Source organism: Mustela nivalis (genome assembly GCF_964662115.1).
Source record: "Mustela nivalis genome assembly, chromosome: 2".
Classification (NCBI taxonomy): domain Eukaryota; kingdom Metazoa; phylum Chordata; class Mammalia; order Carnivora; family Mustelidae; genus Mustela; species Mustela nivalis.
The window spans coordinates 90,654,302-90,673,051 of NC_139021.1; the positions used below are offsets into that span (position 1 = coordinate 90,654,302).

General features: G+C 37.0%; 1 protein-coding gene across 2 annotated transcripts in view; it reads left to right on the plus strand.

Moving 5' to 3' along the window:
* The window catches only part of PRKDC (protein kinase, DNA-activated, catalytic subunit), a 252,204-nt gene that overhangs the window by 1,866 nt on the left and 231,588 nt on the right, over positions 1-18,750 (plus strand). For both annotated transcript variants that reach the window (XR_014307720.1, XM_082718849.1), the window contains exons 2-11: positions 315-391; positions 489-581; positions 5,168-5,242; positions 5,976-6,084; positions 6,626-6,738; positions 6,862-6,961; positions 13,228-13,283; positions 13,367-13,397; positions 13,961-14,118; positions 18,184-18,330. Coding sequence is in view for 1 of the 2 variants with exons in the window: in XM_082718849.1 (XP_082574975.1) it covers positions 315-391; positions 489-581; positions 5,168-5,242; positions 5,976-6,084; positions 6,626-6,738; positions 6,862-6,961; positions 13,228-13,283; positions 13,367-13,397; positions 13,961-14,118; positions 18,184-18,330 (959 nt within the window). In the remaining variant the exon portion in view is untranslated. The remainder of the gene's footprint in view (positions 1-314; positions 392-488; positions 582-5,167; positions 5,243-5,975; positions 6,085-6,625; positions 6,739-6,861; positions 6,962-13,227; positions 13,284-13,366; positions 13,398-13,960; positions 14,119-18,183; positions 18,331-18,750) is intronic.

The following is an 18,750-nucleotide window of genomic DNA, read 5'->3' on the forward strand; positions in this document are numbered from 1 at the left end:
CTCCCCTTTTTCTTAATCAACTGATTAGTAACCTTAATTCCATTTGCAGCCTTAATGTCCTTTTCCCATGTAAAGTTAGTGTATTTACAGGTGTGATATTGGGATTTGGGCTCAGGTATCTTTGGGGCCATTATTCTGCCTGCGTCATCCCAGTGGAATATCATCTATAGTTTCCTGTTTTCCTTGTTTAAATGCAGAAGCCTTAAGTTAGTGTTTTATTGCTTAAAAGGCTGAATTGAGAAACATGCAGCCCATTTAGGGTGGGTTTATGGAGTGCTTCTTAGTAGCTCTCTAACTTTTTTTTTTTTGTCCAGCATTACAGACTTCCTTAATTTTTTCCAAAGATTTTGGTTTGCTTGTGTTTGTTCGGAAGTCACTTAGCATTGATGAAGTAAGTTGAAGATTTCGTTTTCCTTTTCTTGTACACTCCTTTATGTTGGAGTGACTCTTCTTACCCATATTTACTGTGTTTATTTCTTTTGTTACAGTTTCGTGATTGTAGAGAAGAAGTCTTAAAATTTTTATGTATTTTCTTAGAAAAAATTGGCCAGAAGATCACACCTTATTCTCTAGAAATTAAGGTAAGGAGAAAAAAACGTATCTCATTATATACCGACATTGATTTTAACTTATGCTGTAACTTAAACTTGGGTTTATATTTTATTTCTCCTTTCTCATCAAGGAGTTTTATTTATTTGTGCTTGATTGTGGGCTAATAATGAAGTAGGTTGTTCTTTTCAGATTTAATAAAGTAAGGCCCTTGTCAAAAGCTACTTTGAGAACTTTTTGCACATAGGATAAATAATGTCTTTTGTAAAAAGTCATAATAACTTGGGTTTTTTGAATTGTGGGGAAGTTTCGAAATACTAATAAACAATGTTAAAGAATTCTGCAGAATAAGATTCTTATTTCATGTCCTTCCTATGTGCCCTTTGGCAGCAGTTGGAAGTTTGCCTTTCTTGTGCCTCCTGTTCTCTTTCCATTTGTCTTCCCCAGGTGTCCTCATAATTTACTGTGGAACTAGTAATAATAATTTAAGTAGTTCTTTCTCAGACTTGTGACTTGTTTTGCTTTCAACAAGTGGCATAAGTTAAGTTGTTTTTATTGGCCCCAAATTACTTGTAGTTCTTGGATGCTAAGATTTGATAAGAAGTATATATTCACTCTGGGGTAATTTATAAGAAGTTATTTTATTGATTACAATTAGCCTTAATGTATGATGTAATAATCATCAATCTTTTTTTAATAGATTTTAATTTTATCTTCTATTGATTTCTAGCCTTTCTGGTTTGGAATCCTAACACAGTTGAACGTTGAGCAACAGGGGGTTAGAGGCATTGACCCGCTGCATGTAGTTGAAAATCCATGTATTTGACTTGTGACTGCCCAGAAAGTTAACTGTCCGTAGCCTACTACTGACTGGAAGCTTTACTGATAAACATAAATAGTTGATTAGCATATGTCTTGTCTGTTCTGTGCATTATGGATTTTATTTTTATAGTTGGGTCAGCTAGAGAAGAAAATGTTATTCAGGAAATCATAGGAGAAAATATATTTACAGTACCTTACTGTATCGAAAAAAATCTGGGTATACGTGGATATAAGTAGACTTGTACAGTTCCAGCCTGTGCTGTTTAAGAGTCAACTGTATTTTTAAAAATTGCTTCAACAGTAGGAGTAACTAGCATTTGTAGAGCGCTTCATATTTTACAAAGTTTTTTCATGATACAGTTTCTTTCTTAATTTTACTAAACCTCTTTGAGGTAGGTATTTTTAATCTTGCTAAGCTTAAAAATAAGACTTAGAGTGTATATGGACCACATCTTCCTTATCCATTCGTCCGTTGAAGGGCATCTTGGTTCTTTCCACAGTTTGGCGACCATGGCCATTGCTGCTATAAACATAGGGGTACAGAGGGCCCTTCTTTTCACTACATCTGTATCTTTGGGGTAAATACCCAGTAGTGCAATTGCAGGGTTATAGGGAAGCTCTATTTTTAATTTCTTGAGGAATCACCACACTATTCTCCAAAGTGGCTGCACCAACTTGCATGCCCACTAACAGTGTAAGAGGGTTCCCCTTTCTCCACATCCCCTCCAACACATGTTGTTTCCTGTCTTGTTAATTTTGGCCATTCTAACTGGTGTAAGGTGATATCTCAATGTGGTTTTAATTTGAATCTCCCTGATGACTAGTGATGATGAACATTTTTTCATGTGTGTGATAGCCATTTGTATGTCTTCACGGGAGAAGTGTCTGTTCATATCTTCTGCCCATTTTTTTTTTTAAAGATTTTTTATTTATTTATTTGATAGGCAGAGATTACAAGTAGGCAGACAGGCAGGCAGAGAGAGAGGAGGAAGCAGGCTCTCCGCTGAGCAGAGAGCCCGATGTGGGGCTCGATCCCAGGAGCCTGGGATCATGACCCGAGCCGAAGGCAGCTGCCTTAACCCACTGAGCCACCCAGGCGCCCTAATTCTGCCCATTTTTTGATATGATCTCTTTTTGTGTGTTGAGTTTGAGAAGTTCTTTATAGATCCTGGGTATCAACCTTTTGTCTGTACTGTCATTTGCAAATATCTTCTCCCATTCCGTGGGTCGCCTCTTTGTTTTCTTGACTATTTCCTTTGCTGTGCAGAAGCTTTTGATTTTGATGAAGTCCCAAAAGTTTATTTTCGCTTTTGTTTCCTTTGCCTTTGGAGACCTATCTTGAAAGAAGTTGCTGTGGCTGATATCAAAGAGATTACTGCCTATGTTCTCCTCTAGGATTCTGATGGATTCCTGTCTTTTATCCATTTTGAGTTTATCTTTGTGTACGGTGTAAGAGAATGGTCGAGTTTCATTCTTCTACATATAGCTGTCCAGTTTTCCCATTTATTGAAGACTGTCTTTTTTCCACTGTATATTTTTTCCTGTTTTGTCGAAGATTATTTGACCATAGAGTTGAGGATCCATATCTGGGCTCTCTACTCTGTTCCACTGGTCTGTGTGTCTGTTTTTATGCCAGTACCGTGCTATGTTCTCCTCTAGGATTCTGATGGATTCCTGTCTCACGTTGAGGTCTTTTATCCATTTTGAGTTTATCTTTGTGTATGGTGTAAGAGAATGGTCGAGTTTTATTCCTCTACCTATAGCTGTCCAGTTTTCCCAGCACCATTTATTGAAGAGACTGTCTTTTTTCCACTGTATATTTTTTCCTGTTTTGTCGAAGATTATTTGACCATAGAGTTGTGATCCATATCTGGGCTCTCTACTCTGTTCCACTGGTCTGTGTGTCTGTTTTTATGCCAGTACCATGCTGTCTTGGCGATCACAGCTTTGTAGTAAAGCTTGAAATCAGGTAACATGATGCCCCCAGTTTTATTTTTGTTTTTCAACATTTCCTTAGCGATTCGGGGTCTCTTCTGGTTCCATACAAATTTCTGGATTATTTGCTCCATCTATTTGAAAAATACCGGTGGAATTTTGATCGGAATGGCATTAAAAGTATAGGTTGCTCTAGGCAGTATAGACATTTTAACAATGTTTATTCTTCCGATCCAAGAGCATGGAATGGTCTTCCATCTCTTTGTGTCTTCTTCAGTTTCTTTCATGAGTGTTCTGTAGTTCCTTAATACAGGTCCTTTACCTCTTTGGTTAGGTTTATTCCCAAGTATCTTACAGTTCTTGGTGCTATAGTAAATGGAATTGATTCTCTAATTTCCCTTTCTGTATTTTCATTGTTAGTGTATGAGAAGGCCACTGATTTCTGTACATTGACTTTGTATCCTGCCACGTTACTGAGTTGCTGTATGAGCTCTAGTAGTTTGGGGGTGGAGTCTTTTGGGTTTTCCATATAAAGAATCATGTCATCTGTGAAGAGAGAGAGTTTGACTTCTTCACTGCCAATTTGGATACCTTTTATTTCTCTTTGTTGTCTGATTGCTGTTGCTAGGACTTCTAATACTATTTTGAACAAGAGTGGTGAGAGTGGGCATCCTTGTCGTGTTCCTTATCTCAACGGGAAGGCTGCAAACCTTTTCCCATTGAGGATGATATTTGCTGTGGGTCTTTCATAGATAGATTTTTGTGAAGGTGAGGAATGTTCCCTCTATCCCTATACTTTGAAGTGTTTTAATCAGGAATGGATGCTGGATTTTGTCAAATGCTTTTTCTGCATCGATTGAGAGGAGGGGACTGGAAGAGATTATGCTGAGTGAAATAAGTCAAGCAGAGAGAGCCAATTATCATATGGTTTCACTTATTTGTGGAGCATAACCAATAGCATGGAGGACAAGGGGAGTTAGAGAGGAGAAGGGAGTTGGGGGAAATTGGAAGGGGAGGTGAACCATGAGAGACTATGGACTCTGAAAAAGTAATCTGAGGGTTTTGTAGGAGATTGGGGGAACCTGGTAGTGGGTATTAGAGAGGGCATGAATTGCATGGAACACTGCGTGTGGTGCAAAAATAATGAATACCGTTATGCTGCAAATAAAATAAATAAACAAACAAACAAACAAATAAATAAATAAATAAAGACTTAGAAGTTAAGAAACTTCACCCAAAACTTGGAGCCAAGTGGCCTCTTTCTAGACTGAGCTATTCTGTGGAGTCCCAACCATTCTTCTTTGAATTGCTTTAGTTACCTTTTTAAATTTTTTCACGCTTGCTTTCTTGATATATGGCAACAAGTGCTATGGAAAGTATGCAAGGAGGCATAACTGTTTTGTTTTTAATCCTGCTCGGTGTCTCTTTACTTTGTGTTTTGTGATTATTATTGATATTATTACCATGACATACTACATAAATATCTTCAGTAATTTTTAATCTGTGTTTATATACTCTAATATTATATTTTTCTTTTTAAATTTTTAAAAAATTTTAATTTATTTTTTAAATTTCTTTTCAGTGTTCCAGAATTCAGTGTTTATGCACCACACCCAGTGTTCCATGCAATATGTGCCTTTCATAATACCGACTATCAGGCTCACCCAGCCTCCTACCCCACCCCCCAAAACCCTCGATTGTTTTTCAGAGTCTACAGTCTTAATATTATACTTTTAATAGCTGAATACTAAATCGTAGTATGTTATATATAGGTATTGCTCCTCTCAGAGATGGATTTTTAGCTCTTGTGAAGAACTAAGATGTTACTGATGATTTTGGTATCTCTCCTTTTAAAACCTAGAATACTTGTACCAGTGTTTACACAAAGGATAAAGCTGCTAAATGTAAAATCCCAGCCCTAGATCTTCTTATTAAGGTAATTTTATTATTTCTAAGTACATGTATTTCATATTAAGCATATAACTTAAAAAGCAGAAAATTAAGAGTTTTAAGTTATGTTTTGAGTGAGAGATGTTGGGAAGCTAAGCTTTAGTCACTGTGATATACGGACAAGATTTTCTGATCATCACCTGTTAATACCGTGGTCTTGCTCTCAGTCTATTCTGGGTAGCAGAGGAAGGATTTTGAGTTGTGAGGGGAATTAAGAGGAATAATCATTACCCTGACTCTTAAAAACTAAGGCTTCTAAGAGTTGCCAGGATCCACATCATTGTAGCTTTGAGTTCTTTCGTAAACCATTCCATGAAAATGGGCCTGTCTGTATGTTGTGTTTAAGTGCTTCTTGGGTGTTCACACTCACCTGTTTTATCTTTCAGATGCATCTCTTTTATTGCATCTTTATTTTAGAATTCATTTAGGTTTGTTATTCCTTGTCTTAAGTGCCTCGGAGAGAATGGTTCTAGTCATATTATTGGTTTCTTGGGAAGGTAAACTTAAGTCTACAGCCACTTTCCCTTGGTATCACCTGTCTTCTACTACCTGCCTCAGCCTCCACCTCCCAAATAATCAGGCTAGATAGGAGTGACAAGAGGCCAAGGAAATCTCTTAGAGACACATGATTCTGGAGCTTTGTTGTATAGAAACAGTGCAGAAGAGGAAGCCTAGTCATTCTTTTCTTGTTTCAACAATGCTAGTTTGTATTATTTTAGTTACTTCGGATTTTAAGAAGTTCTAGACTCATGGATGAATTTAGAATTGGAGAGTTATTTAGCAAATTCTATGGAGAACTCGCATCGAAAACAAAAGTACAGGATACAGGTGAGATGCATTCAAATGTTATTTTTAAATATTTTAACAGATTGACTTTCAAAAATTAGTGTAAAACTTAATGTTTTTCTCTACTAAAGCATTTATATGTTTTACAGATGAATCCTTTTTGCTGAAAACAAACCCAAATGGAAATAGATAAAAACATGTGAATACTTCTGCAAGTTTAATCTTTATGAAATGATTTATTTTATTTTAAGTAGGCTTCACACGCAGTGTGAATCCATGACCCTGAGATTAAGAGTTGCTGGCTCTACTGACTGAGCCAGCCAGGTGCCCCATGAATTGATTTCTTTAAGTAGAAAGCTCACAAAAGAAAAGAAAAGAAAACTCACAAGACATATCAAATGTTACTTAGTTTATGATAGTAGATTGGCATAAAATTTATCAGGAAAGATTCTGGTATATAAAACTAGATATTTTCTATGTCTTACTATGAAATTCCTTTTGAACTAAATATTCTCTAATTTTGTTCATACATTTTTGTTTATTTAAATGTAATTTTTGGTCTTATCTAAAATTTATTTTTCAGTTTTGGAAAAAATATATGAGCTTCTGGGAGTATTAGGTGAAGTTCATCCTAGTGAAATGATAAATAATTCAGAAAAACTGTTCCGGGCTTTTCTGGGTGAACTTAAGACCCAGGTATGGCAAACTGTATGCTCCTGTACTCCCAAAGATTTGCTTGTGCTTTTTGCCTTTAACGAGAGCTTCTTTAAAACTCTCTCTCTCTCTCTCTTTTTTTTTTTTTTTTTTTTTTTTTTTAAGATGACATCAGCAATAAGAGAGCCCAAACTGCCTGTTCTGGCAGGGTGTCTGAAGGGCTTATCTTCACTCATGTGTAACTTCACCAAATCCATGGAAGAAGGTATTGTTTGACTTCAGTTGATTTTCTTCTTAGTTCAAAAACTGTAATTCTAGGGACGCCTGGGTGGCTCAGTGGGTTAAAGCCTCTGCTTTCGGCTCAAGTCGTGGTCCCAGAGTCCTAGCATGACCAGGGAATTGACATTGGTAAATCTACCAACCTTATCCACATTTCACTAGTTTTATGTGCACACCTTTGCCTGTATTTCATTCAGTGCAGTTTTATCATGTACAGATTTGTGTATGAATGACCATAGTCAAGATACTGAACAGACCATCACCATAAGCCCTCCAGCTATCCTTTAATAGCCGCAGCCACCTTTCTTCCCCACCCATCCACCCCAAATCACTTCTTTTTGACTTGTGAGTGTGCTGCTAGAAAGTGCAAATATCTGTTGGAGTTCTTGCTTTTTATTTTGAAGGATATACCCAGAAGTGGAGTCATTGAGTTATATGCTAATTCTGTGTTTAAATTTTTGCCATGTTGTTTTCCAGAGCAGCTAACAACAATTTTATATTCTCACCAACAATGTGTAAGGATTCCAGTTACTCCATATTCTTGCCAGTACTTGATATTTTCTTGTTTTTGATAATAGCCATCATAATGGGTGTGAAGTCATATATCATTATGGTTTTCATTTCATTTTCCTTATGACTAGTGATGTTGAGTGGCATTTCATGTGCTTATTGGCTATTTACATATTTTCTTTGGAGAAATGTAATTTAAGTTCTTTGCCCAATTTTTTAATGGGATCATTTGACTTTGTTTTGAATTGTAGGAGTTCTTTAGGTATTCAGATATCAATTCCTTACCAAATATGTGATCTGTGTTTTCTCTCATTTTATAGGTTGCCTTTATGTCCTTTGATGTGTAAAGGTTTTTTATTTTGATGAAGTCTATTTATCTATTTTTTCTTTTGTTGCCTGTGTTTTTGTCATGTCCATGAAATCATTGCCAAATCACTTTTGAATTGTTTATGTGCCTATGTAGAAACTTACTTGGGGTATATATTTGAGTTTGTTCTATTTCTCAAGTTCTCTATTCTGTTCCATTGGTCTATGTATATATCCCTCTGCCAACAGCACACTATCTTTTTGACTATAATTATACAGTAAGCATTAATGTCGAGTAAAGCCCTCCCATTTTATTCTTTTTCAAAAGAACTGCCTTTTTTTTTTTTTTTTTTAAGATTTTATTCATTTATTTGTCAGAAAGAGAGCATGCACAAGCAGGGGGAACGGCAGGCAGAAGGAGAAGCAGGCTCCCCACTAAGTAAGGAGCCTGATGTGGAACTCAGTCCCAGGACTCTGGGATCATGTCCTTAGCCAAAGGCAGACACTTCACTGACTGAACCACCCAGGTGTCCCCAAAAGAACTGCTGTTGAAATAATTTATTTGCTTATTTTTTAAAAATATTTATTTATTTGGTAGAGAGAGCAAGAGAGAGGGAGCACATCCGGTGGGGGCAGGGGGGAAAGGAGAGGCAGAGGGAGAAGTGGACCACCCCTTGAGCAGGGAGCCTGACTGGGGCTCAATCCCAGGACCCCAGGATCAAAGGCAGAGGCTTTACTGACTGAGCCACCTAGGTGCCCCATGAAATCATTCAAGTGCTATCGTTTTCCATGTATATTTTAGAATAAGTTTGTATCTACAAAACACTTTCCTTGAATTTTGATAGTCCGTGCATTACACCTGTATATTAATCAGGAGAGAACCGACATCTTTGCTATGCTAAATTTTCCAATCCATAAACACAGTTTATCTCCATTTATTTAGGTTTATTTAGGTTGATTTATTTGTTCTTTGATTTCTTCCATCAACATTTTGTAATTCTTAGGATACAGATTCTTGCCTATGAATTTTAAAGTTTGTTTAATATGCTTTTCTTTATAGTTATAATGTTTCCTTGTAATATCTCAAAATTAAAGTTTTAGAGGATAGTCGAGCTAGGATGGCATTGTATGCATTATGAAATTCATTTCTTTTTAAAAAGCAATGAAAGCTTTTAACCCTAAAATATTCTTTAAATGCGAAAAATTCTCTATTTGCTATTTCTTACCATTTCTATGCAAGTAATTGCCAAGTTTTTCTACTTCCTGTGTGTTTGCTTTAGTTAAGTTGAAACTTATGAAATACCAATATCCAGTATTTTTATATTCCAACATCCATTGATTTTTTTTTTTTTTTTAAGATTTTATATATTTATTTGACAGAGATCACAAGTAGGCAGGGAGGCAGGCAGAGAGAGAGAGAAGTAGGCTCCCGCCGAGCAGAGAGCCTGATGCAAGGCCGGTCCCAGGACTCTGGGATCATGACCTGAGCTGAAGGCAGAGTCTATAACCCACTGAGCCACCCAGGTGCCCATCCAATGATTTTTGACCTACAAAAACAGCAATTGCATGTTTCAACCTAATATTTTTACTCATTCCTCTATTGCTTACCAAGGATGTTATAGTAGCTCTATGTGATTTCTCATCTCTTGCTTTCTCTCTCATCTGTCCCGTATTCTGTTACCAGCTTCCCATTTCATCAGGTTCTTGCTCACAGAACACCCATTTGAAACTTTAATGATTTCTCTGAGATCACTTTCTCTGGCTTCTGTGTTCTGTTGCAGCACTTCCTACGATGTATTTTTAATTTAGCAGGTTTTATGTTTATTTCTGTCACTTGCACCTGCTGGCAGGTGATGTTGTTGATTTGTCTTTGTATTTGCGTTTGGTATTAATTGATACTCAGTGAACACGTATAGCCTAAGAAAAATACCTGCACTTTTTGCTCATTTACCCTTGCTAAAGACTATTCTAGAATAGTTGCAAGGCAAATTCCAGTAATAGCTCTCTAAGATGGGTAATAATATCTATGTTTCTAGATTAGGAAACTAGAACTAAGACATTACTTGCCCAAAGTCACAAAACTGATGTGGTAGCAGAGTAATGGCTCCTAGTGATGTCCTCATTCTAATCCCCTGAAGCCTGTGGAAAAGGAACACAGCCCTGCTGACACCCCTGCCTTTTTTTTTAACATATAGTGTATTATTTGTTTCAGGGGTACGGATCCATGATTCATCAGTCTTACACAATTCACAGCACTCACCATAGCACATATCCTCCCCAATGTCCCATCACCCAGCCTATCCCTCCCACTGTTCTCCACTCCAGCAACCCTTAGGTTGCTGAGATTAACAGTGTCTTATGGTTTGTCTCCCTCTCTGATTTCATCCCATTTCATTTTTTCCCCTTCTTCCCCTATGATCCTTTCTGAAATTCCACGTATCGGTGAGATCATATGATAATTGACACCCTGATTTTACCTCAGTGAGACCCATTTCAGATTTCTCATCTCCAGAACTTGATAGTAACAAATTTTTTCTTTTAAGCCACCCACTTTGTGATAGTTACAACAGCAGTAGTAAATTATATAACCAAAAATTGGTAAAACTTTTTGATAGTTTTTGTGTCATCCCATAATCCTGTGACATTGAGCACTAAAAACTAATACTAATGTTTTCATTTATACAGTATGTGTTTCTTAGGTGCCCTCTATCTAAAGAATGATGAATTAGGTGTTAGATTCATTGATCAGAATCGTCAGATTCCTACTGTCATGAACTCAGTTTAGTAGAGGAAACACAGTCATGAACTCAGTTTAGTAGAGGAAACACAATAAATAGATGAACAAGGTATTACAGATTTCAGGGTTCAGTGATGCAAACAGGTTGGGTACATTGAAAGGAATATCAGAGTGTGGAGAGGTAGAGGATGTATGTAGCCTCCTAGTTCTTTGTGAGGAGGCAACAAGAACCTAAGAAGGCCTGCAGGATGGCAAGGAGACAGCTGGGAAAGAGCTCAGAAGAGCATGCTAGTTAAAGGGACCATTAAGTACCCAGGCCTCAAACCTAGCCAGCACACAGTGGTCAGAAGGGTTCAAGAGAACTGGCGTGTCTAGAGCACAGTGGCACACAGAGTGCCTAGGGAGAGATTGCGCAGGATATGGGATCAGTGTGTGAGGGCATTCCAAGCTGGAATTTTATTCCTAATGGAATGAGAAACTGTATTTTTTCTCTAATGAATAGGTTTGGGCTAGTTGATGTTCTGCAGAGGTCTACCTGACTGCTATTGGATGTAAGATTTGTTTTGGTATAGGATTGAGAAACTTTGCTCTTGAGTGTGGTCCAGTGGTATTTAAGTTGGGTGGGGCAGGTTTCAGGCAAAACCTGGCTTTTGTTTTGGACATGTTTAGCCATAGATTCTGTAGAATATCTCAGCTTAGATGTTAGGGGTACAGTTGTATATGTGAGACTGGGTCTTGCAGGAGAAATTAGACTTTAAGATACAAGTTTGGAAGTTTTCAGCATAGAGGTAATATGTGAAACTGTGAGTGTGAGCAAGTTTAGCTGGGGAGCAGGTGCAGAGAGATGGGCAAGGATGTAATGTGCTTTGCTCTGGGTAGAGTCTCAGTGCAAAGCCACCAGAGTGGCCCCAACTGTAGTGTAGGTCCGCGAAGGTTCATTTGAGTGTTAAAGATAAGCTGGACAGAGCAGATTAAGGGTTGAGTAGGGCAAAGACAAGGTGGAATGGAAGGGAGGAAGTAGAGGCTATCTGTAGAAAACCCTTTAGAGAAATCTTAACAGAGGAGACCAAAGACATGTATAGCTGAAGGGAGACAAGGTGATAAGAGAGGCTTTTTAGAAGTAAATACCAGAATCTGTACACTTACATTCCTAGCAATATTATCTATAATAGTTAAAAGGGAGTAATAACCTAAGTGTCCATCAGCAGTTGAATGGATAAACAAGTTAGTATATCATTCAGCAGAATATTACTCAGCCTTAAAAAAGGAAGGAAACACTGTCCTATGCTACAACATGTGGATTAGAGGACATTATGCTACGTGTGGCAAGGTATAAATACTGAATGAGGTACCAGGAACAGGGAAGTTTATAGGTTCAGAAAGTAGAATTAAGGTTGCCAGGGGCTAGGGGTCAGGGGAATTAATGTTTAATGGGTACAGCCTTTCTGTAGGAAATGATAAAAATGTTTTGGGTAGAGAGAATGGTGGTGAGTACACAACAATGTATATGTATTTAACCCCACCGAACGGTACACTTATACATGGTTAACATGGTAAATACTATTATATATTTTACCACAATAAAAAAGTAAATACAAGAGCATGCTCCTCGAGATGGTCAACTAGAAAGCAGAGATGGACATAGCAGACAGTGGGAGGCAGGGCCTGGCAAAGGTCACGGAGGCAGTGTCCATTCCCACTACTGAGAGCTCAGGCCCTTGCATTCCTGCACCTCACTGTGTTCACCTGAGTCCACCCATTCTAAACCAGCTGTGTGCTGGCAAGTACCTCATGCCCTTGAGTCTATACACCTGTATCTACATGGTCGCTTTCTATTAGTATTAGAATGACCTTTTTAAAAAATTTGTTCCATCTTTTTAGGCCCAGCTCAATGCTGCCGTTGTCTTTAAAGCCTGTCTGAATACTAATAGCCAAAAGAAATCTCTTCTTATATTAGATACAAGGAGTTTTAAGTTATCTCTTTTATGGCATTATTCTACAGACATGCTGACCTCTGACCCCTTTTCCCTCTATCTTCTTTCCCAGTTGGGCTCAGTTTTTAAATATATCAGTCCTTTAGATTAAAGTAAACAATTCTTGAGCCTCTGCTGTTTGCAAGTCACTGTTAACAAGGGTAGAGAAGTTAGTGATGAGTAAAGCTTGATTTCTGGACAGCTGCAGTGAATACTGGTGGGAGACAGTTAAATAATTGTGATGTCTGTAGGTCAGGATAAGAGTCTTGGGATATACTTGGATAGTGGTTTTATCTTTAGGTGACAAGTTCACTAAGGTCAAAGATCATATTTTATTCATGTTTGTAATTTGGTATACTATGTGCTAAATAAAAGCCTGGCAGCGTAAGGATAATGATCATGTGCTTGGCCTTATATAATCCTCCATACAATTCTCAAAGAGGCTATATAGTGTCTCTTTTTGTAAATAAGAAAATTGAAGCCCTGAGAGATTACCTAATAGAACTTGTAAGTGATGTCCTTGTTACACATTCTCTTCTTACTTAACTATGGTAATAACTGCAGCAGTCATAGTTTGCAACTCATCAGCTGAAATGAATGATAGAAGATGTGATTCCTGCATTTGAGCTGTATGAAATAAAGCTGTTTGTTGTAAAGCATTTGTGAGGTTTGTCAGATGATACTGTTAGGATTTGTAATGAAGGCTTCTTTTTGTTTTTTTCCCAGATCCCCAGACTTCAAGGGAGATTTTTTATTTTGCACTAAAGGCAATTCGTCCCCAGGTGGGATTAATATTACTCTAATTCTTTCATTGCTGAGACTTGAAATTGTTGAACATTGATGGTAATTTTTTTTTTTTAAATAGATTGATCTGAAGAGATATGCGGTACCCTTAGGTAAGATTGTATATTTAACAAGATGGAATATTTCAGATTTTTAAATTAATGTCTTGAGTAAACTTTTGCTTAAACTGTGAGTGAGCCTATGCATGATATTGTCTCTGATGTTTCATGTACAGTTACTTACAGGGAGGCTCTTGGAGACTTTGTTTTTAGAGTGCAAACTGGTTAGATGGTCACACTTAGAATACATGATTTAAAAAAAATTACTTTAGAGCATCTTTTATGGGATCCAGAGTGTTTGATGCTGACTTTATCTAAATAAACCCTGATCCTACTCTTGAACTTTGTTTTGGAGGACATTGGCCTATCGATTTAATTATTAATAATTGTGCCTCAGATAAACCTCATTGGCTACGATACTGTGCAAAGCTTGGCCTATTGATTCAAATGAAGATTGGTGGTGTTAGAACTCTGATTAAGATCCCTAAGTTATTATAGTATAATGATAGTGGATCTTCCTGAACAGTTTTAGTTTTTATATATACTTAAAGCTTTCTTAGTTTTTTATTTTGCTTTCTGTTGTTCTATTTTAAATATCATGGTTTTTGCAATTTCAGCTGGCTTATGCTTATTTACCCTGCATGCATCTCAGTTTAGCACCTGCCTTCTGGACAACTACATTTCTTTATTTGAAGTATTGTCAAAATGGTGTAGCCATACAAATGTAGAATTGAAAAAAGCTGCACATTCAGCTCTGGAATCTTTTCTGAAACAGGTATTCAACTTCGATTTAAAAGGTTTTTTTCCATGCAAAAAATTAAATTTCAGTTTTGTGCCTGCACATTTGAAATGAATAGAGGTTGATCTATTAGCTTCTGTATTATTTAAATTATAAAAGGCTTGATTATTAATCAGCCACATGGGTGGCATCAGGACTGAAAGAAAGGTAGGAAGATACCAGATCTGATCATAGACACAGAGCCAAGCCTGAGGGAGTCTAACGGGCATGAAATATGGCAATGATGAGGTAGAAGGAAGGAAGGCTGGGGAGTCAGGGATTTTGGAGCCAGGTGCAGCCACGTGGGGGTGAGGAAACATCTCCTGAGAGGTGAGGGCCCGCTGTCATATTAAGATGTTTGTGTTCCGGGGAAGGAGGGGCGCGCAGCGCCAGGGTGTTGTGCTGCAGCCCATTCGGGACTGCAGGACCCACCATACTCGCTGCCCCTGCACTCCCATGCTCCAGCCTAGCCCCTGAGGCCGCGGTGTCCTGTTCCCGTTCCCGCCGCCTGCTGCCCCTCCCCGCCCCATGGCTTCTCTGGAGGACCCTCTGCTCACAGTTTCTCAATGGAGCTTTGATAGCTGTGTCTTTCAAGAAATATGCTACTTCTTTCCTGGTACACGGAGGTTCAAGAGAACAATCAGTAATATCTCAGATGCCTGCTGGTAACATCAGCAGAAAGAATTAGAGGTTCCCAGAAAATTATGATGACATATAGTTTTCCTGACATAAGAAAATCATTTTTTGTCCCCAGCTATTTTCAATGATCTATACCCCACCTGTGTACTTGCCCAAGCACACTTCTTCCAAAACTTCCTGGGAGGTTCTTAAAAAGAAATGCAAAAACCTCACTCCTTAAGGATTTTGAGGGAACAAGGCAATGGGAAAACTAACAGTCACCACCAGACCAGGAAATAGCCTAAGCTATTGAGACAATAAATCAGTGGTAAAACTCCTAGTGCTATTTCAAAAGCAATCAAGGCCTTGCATTCCTTGTCCCAGAAAATGAGCCCAAGACCCCATCTAGTTTCTATCTGCTCTTGAAGCCTGCAGAGTCCCTTTCCCTTGTCCAACAGTTACCTCTGCTTTATTCTAACGTTGAAGTTTCTGCCCTCGGTGGAATACAAGCTTCATTCAGGTGAACATGCAATACATATTGCACAAATACATATGTGGATGTGCATGCATCCACAACCTTATGACCAACCATACACGGAATAATAAAACTCTCCCTTCTGAGTATTCATCTTAAATACTAAATAAAAATCTCTCTCCTGTTCAAACAAACAAAAAAAAAAAAAGATGTTTGTGTTCCACTTTACTTCAAGAAAAAGAAGAATCCATTTGCCCTTGTGTATTTTCCATCTAGTTAGGATGTGATTGTAGAATTAAGAATGCTAGAAGGAATGTACTTGTGGGTCTGAGCATTCAAAGGTATCTAGAAATACCTGCTGTTTAGGCCAGGTGTTACGGAGTTAGGCTGGTTGAGTTGTTTCTGTTGGAAAACTCTTAAAGATTCACCAAAAGTTTGTGGTAGTTAAATGGAGTTAAATTTACAAACTATTCCATGAAGACTATCTGAACTGTAGCACAGACAGTATCCCGTTGCAGGGATATACACAGAATGTTTATAGACATTTGGGTTGTTTCCAACTTGGGGCTATTTTAATTAAAATAGTTAAGAACATTGTGATGGAGTGTGTGTGTGGACATATGCTTTCACTTCTCTTGGGTAAAAGCCTAGAAGTGTAATTTCTGGGTCATATGATAGATACATATTAAACTATAAGAAGAAACTGCTGAACTCTTTTCAAGCTTGTTGCACCAGTTTAATTCCCACTAGCATTGCATGGGGGTTTCTCTCAGCCCATATCTTCATCAACACAAGGTATTGTTGGTCTTTTTAATTTTATCTCTCTCATGGGTATATGATGTTACCTTACTGTGGTTATAATTTGAATTTCCATGGTGACTGTTGATAATGATCTCTTTTCCTGTATTTAGTAGCCTTATATTTTGTGAGGTATTCATTCAGATATTTTGCTTATTTTAAAATTAGGTTGTATGTCTTTTTATAAATGAGTTGTGAGGGTTCTTTACATCATTGGGATACAAGTCTTTTTCTAAAAATATTGCAAATAATTTCTCTTCTATGGCATCTTTGAAAAATCAGATATTTTCTTAGCAGGATCTTTGAAAGAGCAGATGTTTTAAAGTTTAAGTCCAGTTTACCAGTTTTCCAACCTGTTTTCTTTTCCATGTCTTAAGAAATTTTTGCCTATCTTATGGTTATAGAGATTTTCTTCTAGTTTTCTTCAAGAAGTCTTAGAGTTAACAGTTTTATAGTCTGTAGTCCATTTTGAATTGGTTTTTGTGTACAGTATAAAGTAAGGGTTGGAAGTTGATTTTTCCCTCCTAATTTTAGCTGTGAGCATCATTTGTTGAAAAGACTCTTCTTTCCCCAGTGACTTACCTCTGTATCTTTTTCAAAAAAGCAATTGATAGGTTTATTTGGTGGGACTCTCTATTTTGTTCCATTCATCTGTCCTTATATCAGTACCTCACTGTCTTGGGTATTCTAGCTTTATGTTAAGTGTTGAAATTAAGTGGTGGGTGTCTTCCAGCTTCTTTCTTTCCCAATATTATTTTGACTATTGTATGTAAATTAAAAAAAATTTTTTCTGAGGGAAAGAAATTTTTCATAGATTTCTACAAAGTTCTTATAAACATTATAGGATAGCAGCATAGAATTCAAAAAAATGCAGAAGGGTACAAAGAAGACTTAAAATCTTCTGAAATCCTACCATTAAGGAAAAAAAAAAGAATCACCATTTTTGTAGCATTGTTCCTAGACCTCCCCCTCTCTTTCTCTGTTCCTTACTCTCCTTTTTCTCTCCCACCTTACCTCCTTTCATTTCATTTCTTCTCAAGGAACATTCATAATTTCCGTGACTTTATGATTTTTCCATTGTGTTGGATATGTTTTCCTGATAGTGCATTGAGAGCTGCACGATTAATTTGTAATGGCAGTATAACTGATAAAATTATATTTAAGTCATATTTGTCCTCTGCTGTTGGATAATTCTTTCCAACTTTTTGCTACTATATGCAGAGAACAATTTGATAATGTATAAAAAGAATGTTTGCTGAAAACATAATAATCAAAATTAGAAACAATTTATAAATTATAAACATTATAGTATATTCATAAAGTGAAAAACTATTCTTTGATTAAGTAAGTTGGTGGTGTTTCCTAACATCTTGAGGAACATGTTCCTGATACACTTGTGAAGAAGGAGATTTTGAGGCAGTATGTATGATACCCCATTCTTCTAAAATAAATGGGGTTTCATGCAGGCTTAGGGTGTGTATATTGGGAGGTTGACTGTGAAAGGTAGATACCTTTTTTCTGCCTTTGATAATTATCTAGATTCTTTCCTTACTTGTCTTTGTGGACAGTCTTTATGCTGAAATTAGGAATGATTTTTTGAACGTTTATATTAGTTCTTAAATTTAGGTTATTGTCACAGTATGGTAGATGGAGATCAACTTGCTTCTCAGAGTACTTTTTTCCCTTGCCTCACTTCATTCAAGCTTTACAATTTGTAGCTTACTTTTTTGAAAGATGAGATGCTTGTGTTTCTTTCTGATTGTAAGTCCTGAGCTCTGTTTTGTATGTTGCTCTACTGAGACATTGAGTCTTTTAATTCTAAACTCGCTAGCCACTGGGACTACACAACTCTAAGTATGCTTTCTGTTGTTCATCGGGGAGCCTAAATTCAAAACCTGGTTTTTGTGCCTGTCTTCCTGCATTGGAATGGTCTCTTTCAGTGCCTTTCTCTAGGAAAAATACATCACATGTAATAAGGAGAGTGTCTTTTCTCAACTTGATGCAGACTAAGTAAATTGAAATGTAATTCTTTATCAATAAAAGTGATTGTATAGAATTATGACAACGCATTGATAATATCTAATTAAATAATTCTAGCCTTTTTACATTTTAATAGATTCCTTTGTTTTGCTATTAAATATTTCTAAAAAGTAAATATTATGCAATTGCAGATTTCTTTTATGGTGGCAAAAGATGCGGAAATGCATAAGAGTAAGCTACAGTACTTTATGGAGCAATTCTATGGAATCATCAGGAACATGGATTCAAACAGCAAAGATTTATCCATTGCAATTCGTGGATATGGACTTTTTGCAGGAGTATGGCTCATTGATTTATTCTTTTTAGTTTCATTTTGAGTGTTTAAAGGAATATAATTTATTGCATTTTTGAATAGCATCTCACACTTGTGACAATATTGTTGTTACTTGCTTTATTGTTAACTTCTTTATTCAATCCCAGCTTTGTACTAGGATTCTGTATACATATTATCTCAAATTTTCATAACTCACCTATAGGCTTTTAGGACTATTGTTACAGTTTACAAATGAGGAAACTGAGACAGAGAGAAATTAGGTAATTGTCAAAGGACACTCAGTTAATAATTGACAGAGCCAAGATATAAATTCAAGCCTGAAGACTTGAAACACCATGTTTTTTCTACTGTGCTATGCTATCCTTTATTTATGAAGTAAAATTATAGTTAGTTGGTATCACTCAGTGTTTTAGAAAGATGTTCT